This window comes from Malaclemys terrapin, chromosome 6 (genome assembly GCF_027887155.1).
Source record: "Malaclemys terrapin pileata isolate rMalTer1 chromosome 6, rMalTer1.hap1, whole genome shotgun sequence".
In the NCBI taxonomy this organism is placed as follows: Eukaryota; Metazoa; Chordata; order Testudines; family Emydidae; genus Malaclemys; species Malaclemys terrapin.
Window position 1 is genome coordinate 32,346,423 of NC_071510.1, and position 26,747 is coordinate 32,373,169.

The following is a 26,747-nucleotide window of genomic DNA, read 5'->3' on the forward strand; positions in this document are numbered from 1 at the left end:
GACAGCAGAAAATAAATTATTTTTCCACTACTTTCAAAGAGTGAAATGTGTCTCAAGTAATTTGGTCTTCCCAGTAATTAGCCTCTTGTAAGACATTCCCTCTTGAATTTCTCATTTTATGATTTGGCTCTGCAGGAGTTTTGTGTTCCTAAATCTCCACTCCTTCTCTTATCTAGTGATCTCACTGAGCTGCAGACCTCAGCTGTTTCCTGCCTCTACTCTGACAGTTCCTACCTAGTTCTTAGTGAAGAATCAAATACAAAATAGAGGTGGACTGAGGAAATGATGTTCTGGATTAGATTTAGGCTAGGAGTTTGGGTTGAAATTTGCATCAACCAAAATCTTGCCATCTTTATTTCTGAGATTATGGCCGAGAATGATGAAAATCTCATAAGATAGTTGTTCTCATGACATTTTCATCATTGGGGGCTCAATAACCAGAGAAGTAGGTTCAGATCAAAGTATTCACATTCAGTTTCTTATCTAGGTTTGGATTTGAGGTTCCTGTTATTCTTGTCTCTACCGAAATTATACCAGAACTGTATTATGGGGAGTTATCTCAACAGTCGCTCTATGTCATTGGTTGAAATATCTGAGGGCTGGAGTTCCCTGGTTGATGCCATCATCAACAATAAGAAAGTGAAAGGCACTTGTGTTTAATGGTACTTGACAAAGTAGGGATCTCTCTTAATTAGCTTTTGCTAATTAGCAGGCTCCTATCCTTGCTGGGATCAGCCACAAGAGGGAGAGATGATCACCTGTGTTATGCCTGTGTATTACACTACTTTGTTGAATGGATGCTATGTGCTCAGATGGAGTTAAAAAAGTCAGAGTGAATGCTATAGGCTTACGTGTTGAAAGTGGGTTACTTTTAGGGTAATATATGATTATCTGAATTATTTTCAATCTGTTGCTAAATTTTATAGGGGAAAATGAACATTGTTATTGTTTGTTTTTAAATATTTTATCAGTGATTTTATCCATCAATTTATGTGATAGCCATTTCCAATTGTTTCTTAAAGTTATCAAATATAAGGGGACTTGATTCCGATCTCACTTTTACACAGGTCTAATTCCAATTACTTCAATAGCACTATCCAATATTTACACAGGAATGATATCAGAATCAGGCCCACTATGTTTAGGAGAAGGAAAACTGAAACATCTTACAAGAAAGTTTATGCAAAGCTGTGTTTTTTGTATGTGTTGCACTGTTGATATTGGACGAACTTTTTCAGTAATCTCATCTGTCTTCCCCCAGTCTCAGTAAACTAGAAATATTTGGCTGCCATGCTCTTACTACCAAGTGCCTGGGTTCCATGGCTAGAGAGTGTCCAAATCTGCGGACACTTAACATTGGCAGAGTCCCCAAGGTTACTGATGTCTGCTTGGTGAAGATAGTAAATTGTCTGAAAAAGCTAACTACACTCAATATAACTGGGCTCAATGTGGTAAGAACACTTTGATTTCTCACTGTTTTCTCATTGGTTTTAAATCGACTAGAAGCAGATTGATTGATGTATATGGTATTTGTATCAATAAGTGCACACTGGTATGTCTGAAATTCTCTGTTTTTTTCCCAGACAAAGTGAAGTAATTGAAGGAAAACAGCATTTTTATATAAATGTTATGATCATTTCACCTAGTTGTGAGATATGCAAATAGCCAATTACTTTGGTTAAAAATGTTATCAAATATAATACAAATTCAAAATTAGTTAAACAGTAAGAGAGACAGTAGCTTCTAACACTTGTCCCCTGTACAAAGCCTGAGTAGCTGGGCTTTGCACAGGTTACTTACATGGAGTTTAGAAGGGACAGATCCTCCCTCTAGTAGTGCCCCAGAGGTCTCCCTATGTCCCGGCCTGGAATAAACAATCATAGAAGGGAACCCTGCATTTGCTAAAACTCATGTCTGTTTTCAAAATACCCACAGAAACTACTACAGCCTTTAGGCTACAGCAGTGTCTGCACTTACAGTGCCCCTCCTCTCCCATGTTTAGGGGTTATGGCAATTGGCTCTGTGTAGCTGATATTATCCACTGTCCCCAATTTCCTCTCTGAGTTTCTCTGTGGCACACAGTGGGTGCCTGCTGCTGTTGGGCTTTACATAACTACACAAAATTGAGCAGGATTTGACTCAGTTTTTTTTTTTAATAACAGAGCTAACCTTAAAATTATTGGGAAAGTGTCCAGCGTCTCCTACATTCCTATGCTAAGAACCGTAACACTGAATTTGTCACAAGGCATGTCAGTAGGATCACACTGGTGCTGAGGAGAGGCACTAAAATGGGCAACTCTTATTGAGAGTCTACAGAACCATTCCAGATCATGTAGAGATTTTTAAACAATGACCAGGATGGTGAAAAGATGGAGGAAGGACAGAGTTCAGTAATCAGCTGTTAAATTCAAGTGCAGTAAAGTGCAGAAAACCAAAATTAGAAAAATCATAAAGAAAATAAAGCAAGCTGAAATTAGAGTTGGAAAAACTTCCATTAAGAAATGTGGTCTCTGGCCTTTTAGAACACCCAATACCTTTATTTGCTACTTGGATCCCCAAGTAAATACAGGATTTAACAACATCCTGCATAAGTGGGCCAAAGCTGCTGTAGTGCTGAGATCCAAAACTTTCTGTATCTTCTTATTCAACATTGGAGGATTTAGGTGATTCACAATGACAGAGCCCCTCAGTCTCACTTGGAACCTTTCGGCTTGGAAAGAAATGCTCTTTGAGCAGAGAGTGTAATTTGCTATATGTATATACAGTGCCTAACTGCCCTAAGGGAACCCGGTCAGACTGAGGCCACTAAGTGCTACTGCAATACAAATGACGAATAAATTACTACTACTACTAAATGAACCTCCCCTAATCTTGTAAAGTTATCACACCACGTGTTTCATAGATGTACATGGTGAAATGGGTCCAGCTGTGTGATGGAGAACCCATGAGTCTGTACATATTTTCATTATTATTATTCTTTCTGTTGTTTTTCTATTAATTTCCTTTGTGTTCTATGAGGGCCCTGCCCACGGGAGTTTCCAGTCTCCCTTCTTCCATATGGGTGAGAGAGAGCAGTAAGAGCCAGCCAGATTCTAGGGACAGGAGTTGGCTATTGGGTCCTCCAGGCCTAGGGTCCCATTCACCCTTGAAATTTAGACTAAAATGGGCATCTTCTGATTGGCTGTTTATTTGTCGCTCGGCCATGTCTCTGTTTTAGGTAGGTTTGGTGGAAGAAGGGCAGTTTACTGTATTTACTAGGAGCAAGGGAGAGAGTGGGCCAGGTTAGGGCACGAAGAAAATGTGAAAAGTGAAGGAAGCAGTTGGTGATCATGTCAATATATAGAATCACCAGACAGCTGTAACAGACAAAGGTTGTGAGAAGGAGATACATTATACAGGCACATCATCTATATAAACTCAAACCATATATATAATGGAACTAACATGATGTGTGCTTCACATCAGACTCAAACACTGTGCCTGTATTATTGTATCCTCTTTTGACATGCAAGTTCTTCAAGGAGCAGAGACTATGTCTTCCTAAGTGTCTGCAGTGCCTAGCACATTTTGGAGAATAATGTAAATAATAATGTTTGATAACATGACTGAAAGAATGAATTTTATTTCTTTAGCTACCACCGAATATCTCTGTGGGCTTTTGACAGACAATTGCTCATATCTGAAAGAAATTTTTGCATTTCTTTTCCCTTTGTGTGATGCGTTCTAGGTAAGAGACCGTGTTGTCCACTTTATTGTGACACAGTGTCCTAAACTGGAGTATCTGGTTCTCAGCTCCTGCTCCCAAGTGACTGATATAAGCCTAGTGGAAATTAGCACCTACCTACAAACAATCAGGTACAAGTTTGAAAATTAAAAAGAAACTTTTTGCAAATGAATTACCATTCAAAAGTTTAAAGCATTTCTATCATTCAAAAAGGACGATTTTGGGTTTGATATTCCAGCTAACAGAAGCTTTGTTTGGTTTGCTCACAGAAAGTATTGCAATGGTGCTGTGTGAGCCACAGTGTAATTGCCCTGGATCCACAGTGCAGCTCCCATTGGATGTTACAGGTGTGGATCAAAGCAAAGATGTGGCCTTTTGAGTGTAGATCGCTTAATAAAAACCTATTATTTCTACATACACACATTATGTGATTTTGATTTACAGAAGGATGTTGTCACTTGCTTTTCAAATGTATAAAACTCATGAGTCAGAGTAAGAGTAACCTCTCATACTAAAAAGAGAGAACACTTTTCTGCGGTAACCAATCATAGTGCTGTAGTACTACTATGGCAAGATATGCAGCATTTGAACCAATACTGTAGAATTCTGGAATACTTTACTATAAGAGAAACAATGTATGTGAATGTGGAAATGCTAGAAAGTTATTCGGTTAATTTGAAATTTATCTTAATTATACCATTGTATCTCTGAATACTCACCTTGTTCTAATACTTCACTAAAGAATTTAAATAAATGAATACAAGTGCAAACCTAGGTAAGGATTTTACAGAATTGATTTAGGGTCTGATTGAGTGAATGTGATACCAGAAAATGAATTACCGTGGATTGCAGAATTAGACCTTCCATCCCTGGAGTGAAATCTTGACTTCAGTCAGGCCAGGATCTCACTTCTCATCTCTTTAATCTTCTGAATGGCTCAGGCATAGGCCAGGTCCATGAAAGAGATGAAACAGTGGAAGTGGCTTCTATCCATCTATCTTGGGTATCTCTATTCTGCTCACTGATGAAGTATCTAAGCACTGCTTCTGCAGACCTATTGACCGTGCTGTTCAATAGGTTGGCTGAACACACAAATCACTGATAAATGTGGACATCAAATATGAAAGGAAATGTTACTTTTATATTAATCCCTTATAACGCTAGCATCTTTCAGGCTGTTGGCCAAATGAAATCATAGGACATGTAGTCTCCAAATGGTTAATGACAGTTGATTGAACTACAAGGAGAATATATTCCTACAATCATTTTACAAATAACAAGATTTCATGGTACTATTTGATATAGTGATTTGGTATTAAATTAATTCTGACATAGCATACATATTCTAATACAAGACACGCCTTGGTAATTATTCCACAGTTTTAGCTCCTAATTGGTCAATTAGTAGCCTAAAATCCCATACAGCTGAGACACAGTTGAAAGCTTCCCCAGTTTTATTATGCATCCTTGGTGAGATATTTCATAAATGAATACGCACCATCAGGTTTTGGTCTTATGGTATAAGATTGACATTCATGAGCCATCTAGGCGTGAGGCTCACACACAAGCCGAGTGGTTCTTGCACTTAGAATGCAAATGCGGCAACACGCTTATAGCTCATTAGATATAACTCTCAGTGACACCTAATTCATTTCATATTCTAGAAATCATTACATTTGTGTTTCTAAAAGTGTTTATATATAAAAAAAGGTTGAGGGAAGGGAGAGGGGATTACATTAGTACGTGATGCTTTTTTGAATCCAGAGGAAAACTGCCATGATGGAATAAAGAAAACCTTTTAGGTAATAACACTTCTATTTTAATTTGAGCTTCCTGGGAGTAAAAGAAATGAAATATTAGTGAATTTAGAAAGGGCAGTTTTTTGAATAATCAAGCTGTTTTTTTGTTATGCTTTCTGGAGTTACCTGTATATTAAAAATAGTATAAATGGGTAAAGCTCTATAAATCATCCCTGAAAATGAAACTCGTTCACCACTTTACACTATTGTGCCAATGTTAGACATTCCTTGGTAGTAATCTGTTCTGAATCCTACAGGTATCTTGATGTTAGTGGCTGTAAAAGGGTGACTGACGTAGGAATTCAAGCTTTGGCAGGGAGCTGCCGCCAGCTTTATTACCTTGATCTGAGCTCTACAGGAACAAGCAAGAGGGGGTAAGATATAACTTCAGCAGTTATCACCTAATACTCGGTATTCTCTCTCTCTTTTTTCCTGTCATTTTCTTCTGTGTAACAACCTCATTTTGCTTCTTTTGTAGGATTTGCAATATTCAGAATGATCATTCATTAATCATCAAAACAAACATGAGTTACCCGTATAGTCCTTCTGTAAAGAATATATAACTGGGCATCACTAAAATAGTGACATATGCTAATCACACTTTGTAATTATCACAGTGTTTGTTATATTCTTCACTCTAAGTGCAGGGAATACCACAAATCCATGTGTGAGATAAATACTACATCATGGTGCTGCAAACATTAAGATTGAAATGGCATTTGCTGTGCAGAGATGTACAGGCATTCAAATATTTTATGCCCATCATTACTTATGTTGGTAACAAAGTATCCTCACTATTAATTAAGTACTACAGATGAATAAGGAACATTTTAAAATGTATTGGTTAAAGTGATTGCCTTGATTAAATTAATAGCCACATTAAAACCCCAGCTGCTTCATAATATCTTGCTGAAATTCTTCATATATCAAATGGTTTTAGGCTGAATCAAAATATTTTTATATTCATTTATGTGTATATATTTATATATGTTTTATATTCTTTTTATAGGGCAGATAAATGTCCATATATACAAATTGCCCACGTGCAAACCCACGTCAGAGATTCCTTTCTAGACACATACGTTTGGCAGTCACTCTTAGAAATATGTTTTCTCTGTTTGTACATATGTGTCAGATGTATAGGAGGAAGAGTGACATGCTTGTGTGTATGTTTGTGTGTGCTGGTATGTTGTTCCAGAATCTTCAATTTGCAAAGACTTCAGTCAATGTGAGAGATTTTCTCATTGAGTGTGTGGCAGTCTGTGAAAGGGTGTGAAAATATGTGAAAATATGTCACTCCAGCAGAGAGGAAAGGGTTAATAAGTTTCCTTGAGAAGGAGAAGTACCTGCCACACTTCAGACAAACTGTTATTTTTGGCAAGAGTGGCTGGCAGTGATGTCTTTTTAAGGATCTAGGCTGTTTAAAAGAAAAAGTTTGGGCCCTGCCAGGAGCACTTGCTCCTGGGAAAGAACACACTGCGCCTGGACCCTGTCCTGTAGGACTCACATGAAGGGCAAGCGACTCTGAACATAAGGATGGTAGATTTGGTTTTGGTGTGAATTCTGTAGCAGACTTTTCACACAATGCAGCGACACCACTGAAAAAGTCTTGTGGTAGTCAGACACGCTGAAGTATAGCCTCTTGAAATACAGATGGCGTATTTATTTTCTTATTGCTGGGATCTATCTGGATATTGATAGGAGAATAAACCCCTTAGTGCAGGGGTTCTCAAACTGGGGATCAGGACCCCTCCGGGGGTTGCGAGATTATTACATAGATTATTATATGTGAGTATGCAATAGTATCCTGTTGAGGAGAGAAAATCAGAACAGAGCTAAATGGTACTATATTATACAGTTGCCTTGCGCATAGAATCCTGACTTAGGCATAACCAACAGTTAATTACAGATGGCTAGAACAAACTAGATATTAATTGTAACCTGTGACCCACTTAGATTTGTATTTGTTTCTTCTAACTTGAAATTTAACCTCTTCTTTGTTGCCTTACCTATGTAGTACATCAGTCAAAAAATATCTCCAGTGTTACTGCATGTGCTGCGTATGTCCTCTTTTGAAATACTGATATTCCAGTGGAACTAGGGCACTTCAACATACGTCTGCTCCAGTTTTACTGCTGTTGATTAAACACCAAAGCAAAACGAGACATTTGATTATTATTGCAGCCATTCATTACAAGTACCCTCCCATTTTCATTTCTTGTGAAGCTTTGAAATTCTTTGCGGTTCCCTTCTCTGGTTTTCAATGTCATCACTTTAGGGACAGTTAAATATTGTTTCAGGGAGTAGTGTGTGAGGAGAAGGAGAGATGTTATTACAGACAGAGGACATATTTTTTTTATAAAGGAGCAAAAAAACACATGCAAACATGTTCTTGCTTCAACATGGCTGTATGTGCAACTGCAAGTGGAACTTGAGTGTGCTTGTTTGCACTCTTTAAACATTTGTCACAGAGTGTCAAGGATTTCATTATTGTGTTAGAGTAGGCGATTTCATTTTCCTAAGCTGTCAATAGCTGAAGAATTTCTCTCTGTACTATAAATTGCTAATATTAATCTATTTTGACATTGTTAAAAGGCAGAACACGTTTTAATAGAGAGTGTGTCATTCCCAACTGTACAGAACCCTCTCCCCTCCTATTCACAATCACAACTTCCTTGTGGCAACGACAGCAACTGCTTACATGGAAGATATTAGGAAATTGATTATGTATGTTTAGTTTCTTTTAATGTAATGTTGCAGCTAGAAACAAGGAGGGGAGAAAGAATCATATGACCAATCCCTTCTTCACAGACTAGTCTATGAGCCATTGTTTGGGAATCCCCAGGTTAGAGGACCTGGATGCCATAGGGGAATGGCTCTTTGGCCATTCTAGGCTCTTTGGGCTCTTAATGAAATGAATTTGGCCATTGGCTGTGTGGCTATCTCACTTCATGTAACTTACAGTCTAAGAAATTTCCTGATTTGAATCCACCACCTTTGGGTTTTTTCCTTTCTTTTGTTCTTTATTTTAAACTACATTGTTTTAAATTCAGTGAGAAGTTTTCAGTATATGGGGAAATCTGCAAAAACTGAATAACCTATGACCTCTAAGTTCCATTTAAAAAAGAGAATGTTAAAAATTCAAGTTATGCTCTAAGCCCAAATGTCTTAATCTTTATTCTTCTTCCGATTTAATCCAGCTATCTCTGAGGGTACCTCTAGACTTTGAGCTGGAGGTGTGAATTCCAACTCAAGGAGGCATACCCATACAAGCTCTGATCATGCTAGCGGTAAAAATAGAGTGTAGCCCTGACAGCATGAGGGGCTAACGGCCCCAGGTATGTGCTTTGCATCTCATACGTACTTGGGATGTCTAGCTCCTCCTGTTGCTTAGGCTGTGGGGGCTATGAGAGCTAGTGCAGGTGTGTCATCTCAAATTGGAAGTTACACCTCCAGTTCGAAGTCTAGACATATCCTGAGAAAAGAGGGGCATAGAAAAAATGTCACTGAAAAAGTATGAAGCCCCCTAATTCTGGTAGAAAGGAGATGCCCCCAACAGGATGAACAAGTATGTTAAAAAATATCTGGATACATAGTCTAGGTTTGTCAGGAATTGGATCTCTGATCCATTCCCTCATACACAGTTGCAGAGGGAAGTTTTTGTAATGCTTATTAAATCTACTGCACAGCCATGCATAGGGTTTTGAAAATGCCAGAGAATTGGGTGTTGTAGGATATGGACCTTTCAGCTCCCCTCTTCAACTTTCTCTGTCTTTGTACTGCCTAAAACAACAGGGCTTTTTTTGATTTTGTTATTAATGGGTTCTGCTATATACAAACCCTTTCGGCTAACTAGTTGTCCCTGTCAAGGTAGCCCATGTTGTAAGATTTTCCACAGTTTTGTGTTATGAGGTGGGAAGTCATGGCATATTGATTCTCTTGATTCTAGACCTGAGGGTGCAAATCATCAAATCTATCTTAAATAATAAGGGAGGAGATTGGGCCCAACATCCATTGACAGAATTTCCCTTCCCAGAGCATAACTGGGTTACCAGAGACCAAGGGCAGAGACCAGGCTGTTGAGAGCCATGTAGGGTGACCAGACAGCAAGTGTGAAAATTTGGGACGGGGTGGAGGGTAATAGGAGCCTATATAAGAAAAAGACCCAAAAAATCGGGACTGTCCCTATAAAATCGGGATATCTGGTCACCCTAGAGCCATGAATCAGCAAAGGCACAGAGTCTCAACAGGGTTGATCCACAGGGTTAACTGTGTGGGTCATATGTCTCATTACACAAGGAGGAAGAGGAGGAACAAACCCAGCCTCCCTGATAGAATGATATGGGGGAATCTTCGTGAGGGGATCCCTGTGGATTTTTCCTTCCCTCAGCCCATTCCCATATGCTTTACCATAGGAAAAGGATCTGGTTCAATAGTCATACATAACAGTACAGTTTACTTGCATAGCACATTTTAAACAAAGCTTTTTTCCCAATCAACTTTTTGTGGTTACATTTATTTTCTCCAGCTAGCTTCCCATGTTTCCATTACACATCTTTGTGTTATTCTGTGACTAGAAAACCCAGGAAAAATAATTTAAATGAAGTGTGTCTATGTGTGTCTGTGTGTGATGGGGGAGTTACATTTTTTTTAACAACTGAGAATATATAACTTATACATGAATACTAGGTTTGTATGATTCAATTATAAAAATTCCTGGTTTTGTTTATACATTTACAGTGAAACAAGGAGCCACATGCGACTCATTATGGCCATGTTTTCTGTATTATAGACATAGACATAGACTTTCATGTGATTGTAACAAATCAGGTCTATTTTTTAATTAGAGAATTATCTACATTTAAAAAGAAGATGGCCTCACTGATGTGCGTCAGAGGCTACAAAGCTCCATGATAACAGAAATGCTGCCAGCAGGTGTAATGTGGGTGCTCTCTTTTCATCACATCTCCATCTTTTCAGAGGTTAAAAGCCTGCTAATTAAAACACAGAGAGGAGAATAGGCTAAAGAATTGAAGAGTGTTTTAAGTACATTTTCAATTTCCAGTCCTGAATCAATGTGCATTAAGATTTTGCATTGTGTTTTCTAGGTATCTATAGTAACATCTCCATTTTGTTGGCTTTTATGTTTCTTTAATACAGTTCAGTTCTACAGGAGTATCTAGTTTGTTTCTGTCCATTTATATACGACTCTGGTATTTTAGGTGAAATGTCCAATTGATTCAGATTTTAGTATTCTTTCTTCTGTGATCCAAGAGGATTATGGTGCCTTTGTCCTTGTTGCCGGCCTTTTAGTAATTATACGTAGCTTGCTACTGTGGTATAAATTATAGCAATAATTTTGATGCAACTTCATAGCACTGGGTTCCCTCCACTGTCCGTTGTCCTCCTCTACTATCCATTGACTCAGAGGAAGAGCTCAACACCTAGTAGGGTCAGACCCAAAGAGTACATGTCAGTTAATTATACCTCATCAATCAGTTATATGGACGGAACATTCCCAACCCTTTAATTACTAACAGAGTTTGTTTTATAATATTAGTCTATGCTATTTTAATATTGAATGAGGATGAAAGAAAACATTAGTTATTTATAAATAGGTTTAAGTTGCTGTTCCAATTCCAATATTTTATCATCCAGTGAAACCTGTTTTAAGCAACCATTCAAGTCAAAATATACAATGTAAATATCCTTAAATCAAACTCTAATAAGTTATAAAGCAGCATTTTTTTTACTTTGTCTATCATTTGATAGACATTTTGATTATTGATGGAAATATTTTTCATTGGTGTGTTAGTATAAGGTGAAATCTTACCAATCTTACCAACGTTTACCGATAAAAAAACTATTTCTTTCAAACCTAAATGTATAGTATGCAAGATTTTAATCTTCTCATGCTTACATTTGGAAAATAATGAACAAATTGCTGTCATAAATTAACAAGTTGCTCATAACTCCAGCAGAAATGCCTGCTTTTAGACTAATTAGTGTGGAATCTAATGGACTATTTTTTGTCTCCTAAGAGGAAAATATCCTTTTACTCAAGATCTGGAAATTAGCCGGTTATAGATGGTTCAGCCTACAGCTACTCACCTTGTAATGATGCCTTCAGGAGCAGTTGGTCCAGTGAATCACTGAACACATCCTATTTCTATTAATAAACTGCTTCATATGTGCTATTGTATTTTATTAGCTTAACATGAAGTTTAGTCTCCGGCGGTGGAATCCTGGCCCCATTGAAGTCAATGGCAAAACTGCCAATGATTTCTCTGGGCTAGGATTTTACCCCGTGCTTCCATTAGTCATATGCACTGGCCAGTCTCAGTTCCAAATGCTGCTGAGTGTAGAGATGCTAAGAGCACCCAAAACTTTTATTCTTCTGTGTGCAGAGAGGTTTCAGTCTGTTTCAGTGAGAGTTTTGGAAGGAAGAATGAGTTCTTGATCTTCACCCAGGGATCAGTATATTTATACACCTCTAGAATGCATAACAGCTCTTCAGCAGGAATGTGTCATTTAACAATCCTTTTTCAGCATTGCGTGTCTATATAGATCAAATGGCACCCATCTGTATTAGCAAGGATACCTGCAGCCCAATGTGGAGGCTGGCAGTGTTTGTTCAGCCAGCCTTCTCCAAGGGCTCATCCAACGGTGGGCAACATTAATTTGCAATTGGAATCTGATGGTGGATACTGCTAAGGGATTTGTTATTTGTATAGCCCTAGCACCTAGAGGCCACAGTCAGGACCTGGGGACCAGATTTGCTATGTACTGTACAAACACATGCAATGAAAAATGGTATGTGCCCTGAAGATGTTGCAGTGTAAGACCCCATCCTGCATTGAAAACCATGTGGGTGCAGGGAGGTTTGGGGCCCAAATATTAGATGAGACACGGCAGGTAGATAGAACAAACTGACTGGGGGAGCACAAGGTAAAAGTGAGACAATTATGATTAGTATAATACAAAGCAGACTCCATCTGTGTGTATCCCAAGTACCTAGTAAACCCCCTCTTCCTTGATCACTACAGCCCACTTTTCGGGTTACAGTGGCCAGCTGCAGGTCCCCTAGCAGAGCAGGGTTCAGGACATCTTTCAGAAAATGAGTGAATCATGAGTAAAATTTTAAACTCATAAATGACTGCACTTTACAATTTGAAATGTTCATGTTGGCTGATGCTCTCAGAAGTCTCTCTATGCTTTTATTTAAAAAAAAAAAAGACATACAACTAAGTTGTTTAAACTAGGAGCAGGGCCGGCTCCAGCATTTCTGCTACTCCAAGCAAAAAAAAAAAAAGCAGCTGCGATCAGCAGTGGCAATTGGGGGAAAAAAAAATCCGCGAGCGGCGGCGGCAGTTCAGCAGCAGGTCCTTCGCTCCTAGAGGGAGTGAGGGACCTGCTGCCCCCGAATTGCCGCAGGTGCCGCCCCTCTCCCTTGGCCACCCCAAGCACCTGCTTGTTAAGCTGGTGCCTGGAGCCGGCCCTGACTAGGAGTATGGAGTAGTATCCTTTGCTAATACTGAGAGCTTTAATCAGAAGTTTGGCCTCAAGGAAGTTAGAACTCTGTCAACTTCCCTGACAGAGCTTTTAAGCTCCACCAGCTTTATAGGTATGGATTTTTTCCCTTTTTCTTCCTTTTATTTTTCTAAGCCAGGGAAAATAAAATATAAATCTGAATGTATGTTTTTATATTTCTATATGCAATATATACTTATATTTTTCTAGCAGTGAACCACAATCACCCACATTTTTCTGAGATAATGTATTTATAGGTCTCTGTGTGGAGAACAAAAAGAGCTGTTTTTCAAGAGCCTGCGCAGAACTTGGAGTTAATCTCTTTTTTTATTCTTGGGCTTAAGGGTCTGCTTTTTGGCCAGCTTCTGCCATATCAGTTTGGAATGTGTGAAGCTCAGTTTCTGCAAGGATATCACTCTGGAGGCAGTTAAAAAACTCTGCAAAAACTGTAAAAGGTAAGAGCTTCGGCTTTACACAGATAAAAAACTCAGCTATCCTGATATACGAAGCTATTCTATCAGATACAGACTTTGATCCTGATAAATTAATGGGGAATCTTATAGCCAAAAGTACATTGTTTATATATGTTTTCCATTCATAATAGATGCTGTTAAGGTATCTGTATTCAAATGTTTTACATGCCCTTTTAAATAGCTTTTAAAAACTGCAGAGGCTGATGCAACTCTCGATGACTTTTCATACAGTACTTCAGGTGTCTACTTCCACTTACAGTGTTTTTAACACTGATAAGAGAAATCTGATCTGCAGAACATAAGCCTGTATTGTATTATTTTTAAACCGATATTGTTACATCTGAAAACACTCAGAATAGGTGCAAGTGACCCAGCTTTCTGACTGTAGATATGAGCTGATAGAATTAACCATGGAAATACAGAATGAAGTGATACCAGTCTTTAGATCACTGGTTAAAGAAAGCTAGCAAGCAAGCTCTGAGGTTGTGTTTATAGCGTATAATGAAAATATCATACCTGGAGAGGTGAAACCGAGTCACTTTAGAATTTTAGTATATCTTTAAAGTGGCGCTGTAGTTGTAAGTACTTCTGTATTAAACATCTGTACCTTTCTTGAGTTACTAACCATGATCAAAATGTGATCCCAATCCTGCAGTGAGATATACGCAGGTGCCTGCAGGGATCTCAGGCTCCACATGGCCCCTGAACTGTGCCAAATCCTGGGAGCTGAGGAATGCTGGCCAATCAGCACACCTCTCTCCCAGCTGGCCAGTGGGTGCCAGAGAGCCCCAGAGAGGAGTTACCTATTGTCCCTTGGCAAATGCCTCCCTGCCTTGCTATTAGGACTGTCCCCCTTTCAGCACCTGCCCATCAATATCCCCCACCTGTTGATGTGAGTGGGTGGCACTTTGATTAAAGAATATTTGATGTAAGAGCTAGGAGAAGGGACAAGTTGATTTTCAGATGCTGTGGTGAGTTTGCAGAGCTGGCAGTTACAAAACCTGGGCTTGAAAATGCAGTTGCGTTGCTGTGAAAGCCATAGAGAACAGAATAAATGTGTTTCCATGAAGTCATATTTACAGTCACTTTTCTTACTAAAACCAAAGTTTAAAAGAAAAGGTTTATATTAAAAACAAAAAACAAACTCAGCTCTGTGACCGGTTCACAGTGCATTGTTTATTTAACAAATGTAGCTGCTTTTATTTTTGGATTGTTTGCAAAGAAATTTCATAAATTTATTATTATTCAGAATTATTTGCTAAGTCCTCATTGCAAATAATAATTGGTTTGTAGTGTGTATAGAAACTAGATGGTTGTGAGTTTTTGAAATTTGAGCTATCTTAGGTTTGATTGGACATATAAGGTCACCTGTTCTGTTTCAGTTCTGTGACTGGATGAGTATTTACGATGGCCAGTCTATATTACAAAAATAACTGGACAAGCAGAGCTGGCTATAACTTGTTAAATGTCATGTAGTTACAAGACAACAGAGGTTACAATATGGACATATCCAAAAGCCTTAGCCCTGTTTCGCAACCCTGTTAAAACTGTGTTAGGCTCTGCTCCTGTCTGTGTTAAAATTCTAACTGCATAGTAACCAAGTCAATGGACAACTGTTATATTTAGGTCTTGGAACTCAGTTGTTTAGGATCATAGTTCCATTCCAACTACTCCTGTGTACAGAGTCTAAATTTGCTTTCTGTGTATATTCTCCAGTACTCACTTAAAATTCATTGTTTAAACAAACATCATTATCAGTAACTTCTTTGCTAGAATATTTGTGGTAACAGGATGTGTGCAAAGTCTAAGCAAATATATGTAAATATTTGAACAAATATGTGTTGAAAATAGTTGTTGTTTAAGTGTTCTCCAGTTCTAGAACATTGTGCTCAACGGAGATATCTGCCAGGTTAATGTAAAAACTTTAGAAGGAATATTTATTTCATTCATGGAATGGGGGTCTCAAGAACACCAGCTTTATTTCATAGTTAGTATTGGAGGGGAGTACAGGAAGAGCCTAGTAGTAAGAAATCCACTGCATTTTGATATAAAACCTGTCTGTTAAAAAGAAATGGCACCCCCATCAGAGTTCACATTTTTATTTTTTCTATCCAATCCTTTATCGTTGATATACATTCTTTATTTTACCATTTATAAAATGTTTATAGTGTAAAAATATAAAAGGCTTTTATGGGCCTTGATGGGAAAAGGCCCACAAAAGCCTTTTATATTTTTACACTATAAACAAGGAGGATCTCTTAAAATGGTTAGAAATACTGAAGAAAGATTTTCCAGCTCACTTGTTAAAGAACTATGTGAACAACTCACTCCTTAATTTCAGAGCCATAAGTATGAGGTTCTATATTACATTCCAGAAGAATTAGTGTAGTTTTACAGCTTTGTAAATCTTATCTGGTTTGTCTCACTTTGCTGTTCTGAGTCATGTAACCTTTAATCTTCTTTGGTGTAAAAGAACAGATGAACCTCCTTTAACACTTCCTCATTGAGGAGATTCTCGAGAGATACCATAATTGCATTCCTGTTCTTTTTCTTTTCTGCCCATATTGTTGTACCAATATTGTTTCCTTGTAAACACAGGCAAATAATTAATTGGTGTTTTGAAGGGAACTTTTTCTGTCCTGAATTGAGAGTGCCAAAGAGTTGTTTAGGCCTAGAGTACTCAAGTTGCTTGTATTCTCCATTTTGCAGCATTTAGATGTAACCAGGCATAGGGCCATAATAGAAATTGTTAAGGTGCATTTTAATATAGAACAAAAGTACGACCCTGTTAAGAAGGAACTGTCCTTTTTTCAGGATAGAATATGTTCAGTGTAAAAAAAAAAATTTTTTTTTACCTAGATCCTTATTCTGCTCTTTTGTTAAGGTACAATGAGTTTCAAACTCTGTATACAGAAGCAGTTTCAAATGCAGCTCTTAATCATTCTGATTACATAGGTATGTTACATAGAAATTACATAGGTATGTTAGTTCAATACAGTAACTCCTCGCTTAACGTTGTAGTTATGTTCCTGAAAAATGCGACTTTAAGCGAAACGATGTTAAGTGAATCCAATTTCCTCAAAAGAATTAATGTAAATGGGGGGTGTGGGGGGGGGGGTAAGGTTCCAGGGAAATTTTTTTCACCAGACAAAAGACTAATATACACACACACACACACACACACACAGAGTATAAGTTTTAAACAAACAATTTCATACTGTACACAGCAATGATGATTGTGTGATTGTGAAGCTTGGTTGAGATGGTGAAGTCAGAGGGTGGGATATTTCCCATTTTACTGCTAAATGATGAACAAGCACTCTGCTGAGCCCTCAAGGGTTAACATGTTGTTAATGTAGCCTCACACTCTACAAGGCAGCACAAATGGAGGGAGTGGAGACAGCATGGCAGACAGAGACACACACACTGTGTGTGTGTGTGTGTGTGTGTGTGAGAGAGAGAGATGTGCATTGCCCCTTTAAGTACACTGACCACACTCTAAGTACATTTTAAGCAAGTTGAGACAGCAGCTGCTGCTAGCATGCTCTCTTCATCCTGAGCCCTCTCGTGTCCCCCCACTGCTCTATGGAGATGGGGTAAGGGGGTGGCAGGAGCAGTGGGGAGGGGAACACTGTGATATTAGCCCCCCTCTCCCCCCCCCCGCCTCCCCCGCACAGCAAGCACGAGGCTCCTGGGAGCAGCTCCAAGGCAGAGGGCAGGAGCAGCACATGGCAGTGTGGGGAGGGAGAGCTGAACTGCTGGCAATTGATAGCCTGCTGGGCGGCTGCTGCACAGGGAACTTAGGGGAGCGGAGAGCTGATGGGGGGCTGCCGGTCCACCCTGGTTCCAAGCCCCCACCAGCTAGCTCCAATGGGCTGCTTTTTCTGCAAGCAGTGGACAAAGCAGGCGGCTGCCAAACAACATTATAAGGAAGCATTGTGCAACTTTAAACGAGCATGTTCTCTAATTGATCAGCAACATAACAAAACAACGTTAACCGGGATGACTTTAAGTGAGGAGTTACTGTACAACATAATACACCTGGTTTTCGTTCCAGTGTGGTTTTGAAGTCATAAGGAAGAAATGTTTGCTGGGAACCGAGAAGGACAAACTTAAGTTATTTTCCCTTGTGCTTTATGCAGTCATTCTATTGTAGTTCTTTTGCTGAGTTTGGAGGAGATTCACACTTCAGATTGGAGAGGAGAATTTTGGTTTAATTTAGGTTCCATTTTTGCCTGTGGAGGAAGAAATAGTAGGTAATAAGTCAATGGGCAATGTCCTCCTATTTTCAGTTTTCTCTCCACAGATCAGAACTCTTTCTTGAGAAGCAATCCAATGACGGCCACAGTATGGAGAGGTCTTGGCAGAATGAATCCTAGATCTGTGCTTTCCAGGAGCCAGTGAGGCCAGATGACAGTGGAAAGACAAAGGATCTCTCTGCAAAAGCCTCTGTTTCCCGCAGATCTTTCTGAATTCTGCAAGTTTGAGGGTGAAAGCTACAGCTATACCCAAATTAAAAAAAAAAACAAAACATAGTAAGAGGGCCAAAAAAGTGCCACCAGGGCTAAACAACAAGGTAAGAGAAATAGTTAGCGGCATAAAACTATCCTTTAAAAAGCGGAAGTTAAATCGTATTGAGGAAAATAGAAAGGACCATAAACTCTGGCAAGTGAAGTGTAAAAATATATTTAGAAAGGCCAGAAAAGAATTTGAAGAATTGCTAGCCAAAGACTCAAAAAGTAACAGCAAAATTTTGTTTAAGTACATCAGAAGCAGGAAGCCTACTAAACAACCAGTGGGGCCACTGATCAAGCTGCTAAAGGAGCACTCAAGGAAGATAAGGCCATTGTGGAGAAACTAAATGAATTCTTTGCATCAGTCTTCATGGCTGAGGATATTAGGGGGATTCCCAAACCTGAACCATTATTTTTAGGTGACAAATCTGAGGAACTATCCCAGATTGAGGTGTCATTACAGGAGGTTTTGGAACAAAATGATAAATTAAACAGCTATAAGTCACCAGGACCAGATGATATTCACCCAAGAGTTCTGAAGGAATTCAAATGTGAAATTGCGGAACTACTAACTGTGGTATGTAGCCTATCATTTAAATCAGCTACTGTACTAGATGATGACTGGGGGATAGCTAAGGTGACGCCAATTTTTAAAAAAGCTCCAGCGGTGATCCCGGTAATTACAAGCCAGTAAGCCTGACTTCAGTACCGGGCAAATGGGTTTTAACTAAAGAACAGAATGATCAGAAATATAGATGAACACGATTTGTTGGGGAAGAGTCAATGGTTTTTGTACAGGGAAATCATGCTTTACCAATCTACTAGAATTCCTTGAGGAGGTCAACAAGCATGTGGACAAGGGTGATCCAGTGGATATAGCATACTTAGATTTTCAGAAAGGCTTTGACAAGGTCCCTCACCGAAGGCTCTTAAGCAAAGTGAGCTGTCATGGGATAAGAAGGAAGGTCTTCTCATGGATCCGTAACTGGTTAAAAGATAGGAAACAGAGGGTAGGAATAAATATTCAGTTTTCAGAATGGAGAGAGGTAAATAGTGGTGTTGCCCAGGGGTCTGAACTCGGACCACTGCTGTTCAACGTATTCAGAAATGATCTGGAAAAAGAGGTCAAGAGTGAGGTGGCAAAATTTGCAGATGATACAAAACTACTCAAGATAGTTAAGTCCAAAGCAGACTGCAAAGAGTTACAAAGGGATCTCACTAAACTGGGTGACTGGTTAACAAAATGGCAGACTAAATTAAATGTTGATAAAAACAAAGTAATGTACATTGGAAAACATAGTCTCAGCTATACATATATAATGATGGGGGTCTAAATTAGCTGTTACAACTCAAGAAAGAGATCTTGGAGTCATTGTGGATAGTTCTCTGAAAATATCTAGTCAATATGCAGCGGCACTCAAAAAAGCTAACAATGTTGGGAATCATTAGGAAAGGGAATGATAATAAGACAGAAAATATCATATTGCCTCTATATAAGTCCATGTACCCAGATCTTGAATACTGCATGCAAATCTGGTCACCTCATGTCAAAAAGATATATTGGCATTGGAAAAGGTACAGAAAAGTGCAACAAAAATGATTAAGGATATGGAACAGCTTCCATATAAGGAGATATTAATAAGACTGGGCCTTTTCAGCATGGAAAAGAGATGACTAAGGTGGGATATGATAGAGGTCTATAAAATCATGACTGGTGTGGAGAAAGTAAATAAGGAAGTATTATTTACTCCTCATAATACTAGGGGTCACCAAATGAAATTAATAGGCAGAAAGTTTAAAACAACCAAAAGGAAGTATTTCTTCACACAATGCACAATCAACCTGTGAAACTCTTCGCCAGAGGATGTTGTGAAGGCCAAGACTATAACAGGGTTCAAAAAGAGCTAGATAAGTTCATGGAGGATAGGTCCATCAATAGCTATTAGCCAGGATAGGCAGGGATGCAAAACCATTCTCTGAAGTATCCCTAGCTTCTGTTTGCCAGAAGCTGGGAAGGGTGGCAGGGGATGGATCACTTGATGATTACCTCTTCTGTTCATTCCTTCTGAAGCATCTGGCATTGGCCACTGTCGGAAGACAGGATACTGAGCTAGATGGACCATTTGTCTGACCCAGTATAGCCGTTCTTATGTTCTTCAATGGGTTAGGGCACACACTTGTTACTGATGGAAGAATTAAAAGGAAATGCCCCATGTGGAAGCTCAGAATTTCCAAACCTCTTCACAGGGTATTTCTTTTAATTGAGAATCTTTGTCATTCTGGGACAAATTCTTCTCTCACACCATTGTAAATGCAGAAAAGTGAGTATAATTTGTATCCTTTATATCTAAAAAGCATTTAATAAAATAACTCTCAGTACTTTCCTGTTCTTTTTTTATTAATTCTCTCTAAATTTTGGAGGGTTATTTAACTGGTCAGTTATCTGGGGTAAAATTTTCAAAAGCACTGAGGGTCTAAGGATCCTAAACGCTATTGAAAAGAAGTCAGATTTAGGCTCCTCAGTTACTTAGGCACTTTTGAAAATTTTACTCTTTTCGTTGGTTAAAGGAGCACTGTGATATATATGATACCCACTATTGTATGTTAATACACAAAACATTTGCTTTTTTTATATTCATAGATTATAAAGCCGGATGGGACTGCTGTGATCATCTAGTCAGACCTCATGTATAACACAGGCCATAGGATATCCTGGAACTAATTCCTGTGGGAACTAGAGCATGTCTTTTAGAAAACATCCAATCTTGATTTTTTTGCCAATAATAACTCCTTACATTATTAAAAATGAAAATAATTACATCTAATTTACTTTGATCATTATAGGTCCCACTCTGCCCTCAGTTACCTAGGGAGATGCACTTGTGTAACTAAAGGCAGAATTGGGGCCTTGATGTTTACTTTTTGCATTTTATATAGCTTGGAAGATAAACCCAGACTGGTCAATTTCTTTTTCTGATTCTCATATACTGCAAATTGTGTTTGTTTAGGTTTCTAATAGTGCGTGGGAGAGGGAGAATTATTCTGTTTAAAACGTTGTTTAAACTATAAAAATATTACTGAATAAATATATTAAAATAAAATTCTGAAAATTTTATTGAGAGCCTTTTAATATCAGGGCTTGCAATCCTGCCCTCCCACCCACTTTTTACATTAACAAAACGTCATGTAAATGTTGGGAATAAACTACTTGACAGCATCCCCTTAATATATCTTTCTCCAGTCACCTCCTGACATTGGAATATTTTTGGTAGAGTGGCATGAGGAAGACTACACGGGCCTCCCTAGTTAGGACCATGAACTTTAATTGGTTATTCCAGAGGCTCACAAACTACCTGATTGATCAGATAGTCAAGGGGCTTTAAAAGGGATCAGCACAGGATCAGGGACTCATTCTGCTTTTTCTGTCAGGGACTCTTTTACCATCTGTGTTTAATTCTGTTCCTAATGGTCTGCTTTCTCTCTTTCAGGTTGAAGTTGCTTCATCTCTATGGCTGCCGCATCACTCCTGATCTGGAGTCCATTAAAGAAATCAATAAAACCGTGCAAGTGTCTCACGACCTCTGTTTCCCACCTGCTAACATTTAGTTGAATTAGGAACTCTGCCTATTGCTACGGACCGTGGCTTGTAAATATGACAGTGCATCAGCAAAGAGATGCTATATCAGTCAGTCTTGTACATATTTTTAATTGTAATCTCAGCACGGGATTGGGAACCATGAATTCCTGAACTGTAATCCTGACACTGACTCCGTTTCTAGTTTTGCCCAAGTCACTTACCTTCCTCGCAGCGGTGTTGTGAAGATAATGGATGTGATACATTTTTAAGATGAGAAATACAATTCACATGCTAAATATTACTAAATGTATTATCCTTGCTATTTGATTGGAAAGAATAAAAACGTGGGTCAAAATCAGCAATGATGTCAATGGTGGTCAGCAGGTGTAAGCTCCGGTGTAAGAAAATGTTTGCAGTTGGCAAAGGAGTGTAACTTGCAGTGGCTGTGCACACTGAATGATATACACCACTTGGTATTCTGTGGGGAACAACTTTCAAATCTTGTGTAAGCAGCTGCAAATCCCATTGAAGTCACTAGAAAAAAGAAGGGAAAAGGAAGAAGGCCACCAGAATGAGGACAACAGCATAGGCTGAAGACCTCCCTCCAAAACTACTGTATACCACAAATCACACACCTCCATCTTAACTCTGCATTCCTAAGGATGCCAATCTTTCATCATCTCCTTTACCAAACACATCTCTCCCAGCACACCAAACTTCCGTACTAATAGTAGTGAGAGGGGGTAGTGTGGTAAAGAGATATGTATGTTGAAGAGAATTGTGAGGAGGGGCAGAGTTAAGGTTGTGGTATTTTTTCTGTGTGCTTGTGCATGGGGGAGTACAGGGTATGTACTGCTGCTCAACTTTTAACTTCTTTGTTTTTCTGGAATTGTGATGGCTATGTTATGTGTGCACAACATTTAGTTGTTTCACAACAAGATTTGTTGTGCATGTGTTACTGTTTCCAATTTGGTTGGTGCTTTGCAAACAAATGGCACAGCTCTGGCCCAAAGAGCTTAAACTGTCAGAAGACAAACAAACAGGGAACATGGCCATATAGTGACTGGTCACATGCTGATAATACAAAGTTTTAATGGCAGAATATATATTTACACACACAAAACTACATTAAAAGAACATTATTAAGATTGCAAAGCTAAGTTCTCAAAAGTTAGGAAATGCCAGAATTAAGGTTGCCTGTGCAATTAATAATTATCACAGTTCCTGGCTGCTCTGGGCCATGCTGGGTCCAGCACCTGAAAGTAGATCAGGGAGATTATCTCTCCTGTGCTATAAATGACCCTGCTGCTGTGGCCAGGCAGTGGGTAGGAGAAAGCTGCCTGATTCTAAGGTAGAGAGCACAAAAGTTGGATCAGTGGTGGGGGAAAGGAACAAGGGGCCTGGAACAGAGCTGGCAGTGAGGTGGAGAGGGAAACTGGGACTGGATGCTGGGATAGTGGGGGAGGCTAAGATTTCAATCTGGGAGACTGGAACTGGCTAGGCAAAGAGACTGGGTCTGGGAGCTGGGGGAAGACTGGGACTGGCAACCTTAATGCATGCCACTGAGAAGAGAATTTAGCCTCAGGAACTCTGTTTAAATAAGTCTCTTCTCCTCTTTCCCATTCCTGTTAGGCAATGTAATATGACACCAGATGATATCACAACTATTGCCAAAATTAGTGGGATCCTCATTTCTTCTTATAATGTAAATGATTAACTTATTTCATACGTAGTGGCAAAACGCACAATTTAACACTTCAGAGTGATACTGTTTTATACTGTGTCCAACATAGCACCAGTAAAACTGATTTTATGTCATGTACACTTCAGGTTCTATTCAAACAGAATATTTTAGGTTGTGATATTATGTTAGGTACTCTGTATTCACACACAGGCTCACACAGCATGATTTCATACCCTGCTACTGTCTTATCCAACCATAAATTGTCTGGTGCTGAAACTGGTTTTGAAGTGTGGTTGGAGTTATCTTTTGTAGTCGGGTGAAAGTAAGCCGGTATGAGCTGCTACGGCGTACCGGTAAAAAGTGGCCGCCGGTACTGGCCTGTATGCAGCTGATGTTAAAGCGCTGCCACAGCAACGGACCCTGCTTTAATGTCATTGCCCCTTTTGCTCCCCCCGGGCCTCTGACAGAGGCAAAAGGAGCAGCTGCCTTGGGGCCGGTGATTTAAAGGGCCCAGGGCTCCTGCTGCTGCTGACGCTACCGCAGCAGCGACCAGAGCCCCTGGTGGTGCAGGCCAGCGAGGCCTACAGCCCTCCCCTTCTGCCTAAGGCCCCGCCCCTTCTGGGGGTCAGAGCCAGCCCCCATACTGCTAAGTGTTGAATGTTACTTTCACCTGTTTGTAGTGAGACAAAAAGGGACTGAAAATTATATCTCTGCTATTTCTAAGATGGTTGTAACCTTGGTATCTACCTATTGAATTGATATGACTGCTTCTTTCTGTCTCCTGGGTAAAAACTACAATTAGAGAGCCATAGAAGTGATATTTTGTTTTTGAATATTAAATTAGGCTAGAGCTGGACTCAAGCAGCACATCCTTCTAACAATAGGTGCATAATTTCAGAACAAAGCTTTGTTTTGCCATTTCCTGCTGGGAATCCTGCCCTCAACACCCACTGTTAGGGCTCATAAAATGAATCATCTTTTGTTTTGTTGTATCTGTGTCAGTTTGTCTGAATGGCATGTTTGAACCCTCTGATTAGAAACATGGGTGCCACGCAGGATAGGTTGAAATTGGCTGATTGTATAATACTGTAGGTACCATCTGTTTTGGAGGATATACCTCTTCCATGACAGTGTTAAATGACAGCATACATCATCTTGTTGCTTGAGCTTAATCGGCCAAATTAAAACTTCTGTAGCCGTGGAGGAAAGAAAGGCCCAAAAGACCATATTCTGCCCTCCAGTAATAACCACTGACTACAGAGTGGGTTGCATTCATATAAGTAAAGGCAGAATTTGGAGAAAATGGCTCTTACAAATATTGCTTTTATAGGGCCTGCTCCAAAGCCTCCTGAAGTCAGCAGAAAGACTTCTATTGACTTCACAGGGCTTTGGATCAGACACACTGCGGAGCGAGGTGGGAATGTCTTGTATTGCTCTTTATTATTTGTATCATCTTAGATGTTCAGGGTGCTTTACAAAACAAAGGAAGTTGGAAGCCCTAGCCTAAAAGGTTTAAAACCTAAGGAAGAAGAGAACAGGAAAAGGCAACATATGGAAGGGTTGAGAAGAACAAGGTGTAAAATCAGGACTAATAAAGGACCAAAGTAATGTCCAGCTATACTCTATGTGATGGCATATCCATGGTAGACCAGGCCTCCAGAGACATGCAACCAAGAAAGAGTGAATCTGACCATGCCAGAGATACAAGATTACCAAGAAGTATAATCTAGTGAACAGCATGTGGCAACAAAGGCAAACAAGATAGGGTGTACATGTTTATTAAGATTTTGAGATATCACTGCCTGGTGAGGCAAACTCAGGGCCGGCTCTGGCTTTTTTGCCTAGGGTGGCAAAAAAGCCACCCGCCGCCCCCCCTTCCACCCCCCCCAGTGCGGCAGGGGAGGGCGCTGAGCCCAGCTGCGGGCCCGCAATCCCCGACCGGCCGGAGCGCCGGGAGCAGGGCAGAAAGCTGGGCCGGGACTCTCCGCTCTCCCCAGCGGCCAGAGTGCCGGTGGGAGGGCGAAGAGCCCCCGGCAGCCAGAGTGCCGGGAGGAGGGCGGAAAGCCCGGCTGGGGCTCTCCGCTCTCCCTGGCGGCCAGAGCGCCGGTGGGAGGGCGGGGAGCCTCTGGCGGCCAGAGCGCCGGGAGCAGGGCGGAGAGCCCGGCCGGAGCTCTCCACTCTTCCCGGCGGCCAGAGCGCTGGGGGGAGGGCGGCGAGCCCGTCCGGGGCCCCGCTCTCCCCAACCAGCTGGGGGGAGGGTGGCGAGCCCGCTGTGGCTCCGCTCTCCCCAGTAGCCGGAGCGCCGCGGAGAGGGCGGCGAGCCCAGTCGTGGCCCCGCTCTCGGGCCAGAGCGCCCCGCCGCGCCTCCGCCCCAAGCACATGCTTGGTGGGCTGGTGCCTGGAGCCGGCCCTGGGCAAACTCAACCCACAAATAAAAGTACTTCAGCTCAATAGGTTGTGAACATCAAAAGCCAATGCCTAGAAACTCCTGTTATCAAAGGGCTGGCATGCATAAGCAAGATACATTTGTTTCATTTTGATGAGGGAACAACTGAAGTCTGCCTTAAAGCTCTCCTCTGTTAGTACCAGTGCTCTTTCTTTATATGGTCTGTTTATTCATCAGGTCAATACTTAGTGGGCCACCTTTCATATAAGAGCAGGGAGGAAGCAGGATTTCTTTTTTTCTAGTTAGGAAGATTTTGCTGGAGTACAAAGGGTTACATTTTAGGCCATATCTACACTATGTGGGCTACAGCAGCATAGCTATCCTGGCTTGACCCTGTGTAGACACAGAGAAAAAAACACAACTTGTTCCTCCAACCCACTTCTGAGGTCATGTCAGCTGCTTCTAGAGAGACTGAAGTTGGTATTGTGAATCCTTTATAAAACAATAAATCAGTCAACCTAAATAGTGTTTTGGATCACTCTAGAGTGGCTTCCTAAATGAGATGTATGGTAGATCACAAATTCTGACAGACCCCATAGTTACAGATAATTCCAAGAACATAGGACTTCCTGTGCTGCAGAGTGAACGTTTTAGTTAAGAAGTGTAGCAACACCACCTCCCTAAGGGATGGCAACTAGGTTGACAGAAGCATTCATCCGTTGACCTAACTGCATCTACACCAGGGGTTAGGATTTTTCACACCACTGCGCACTATGTCGATCCAAGTTTTAAGTGTAGACCGGGCCTTAGCCTCAGTGAAGTTAATGGAGTTTATGCTTCAGTGAGATTGGCCAGTTCTGGTCTACATTAAACAAGATGATTGAAAAAAAAAAAAATTTGGTTCCTGGATCTGTTAGTCTCTTCAGAAGTCAGGCTGTGGAACAACAATATTTTATATTACAACAGGGTCCCCATAAACTTTCACTGATGTCATTTTCTGTTGATTTGATATTTTAATAGGATCCTCTTACATTCGTATCATTTGCCCTTGTATCTGGAT

General features: G+C 40.1%; 1 protein-coding gene across 2 annotated transcripts in view; it reads left to right on the forward strand.

Annotated features, from left to right (window-relative positions):
• LOC128839568 (uncharacterized) overlaps positions 1 to 21,975 on the forward strand; it is a 127,406-nt gene extending 105,431 nt beyond the window's left edge. For both annotated transcript variants that reach the window (XM_054032654.1, XM_054032655.1), the window contains 5 exons: positions 1,262 to 1,451; positions 3,728 to 3,855; positions 5,781 to 5,897; positions 13,398 to 13,508; positions 21,529 to 21,975. In XM_054032654.1, coding sequence (XP_053888629.1) covers positions 1,262 to 1,451; positions 3,728 to 3,855; positions 5,781 to 5,897; positions 13,398 to 13,508; positions 21,529 to 21,646 — 664 coding nt within the window. In that variant the 3' untranslated portion in view covers positions 21,647 to 21,975. The remainder of the gene's footprint in view (positions 1 to 1,261; positions 1,452 to 3,727; positions 3,856 to 5,780; positions 5,898 to 13,397; positions 13,509 to 21,528) is intronic.
• The last annotated feature ends 4,772 nt before the right edge of the window (positions 21,976 to 26,747 follow it).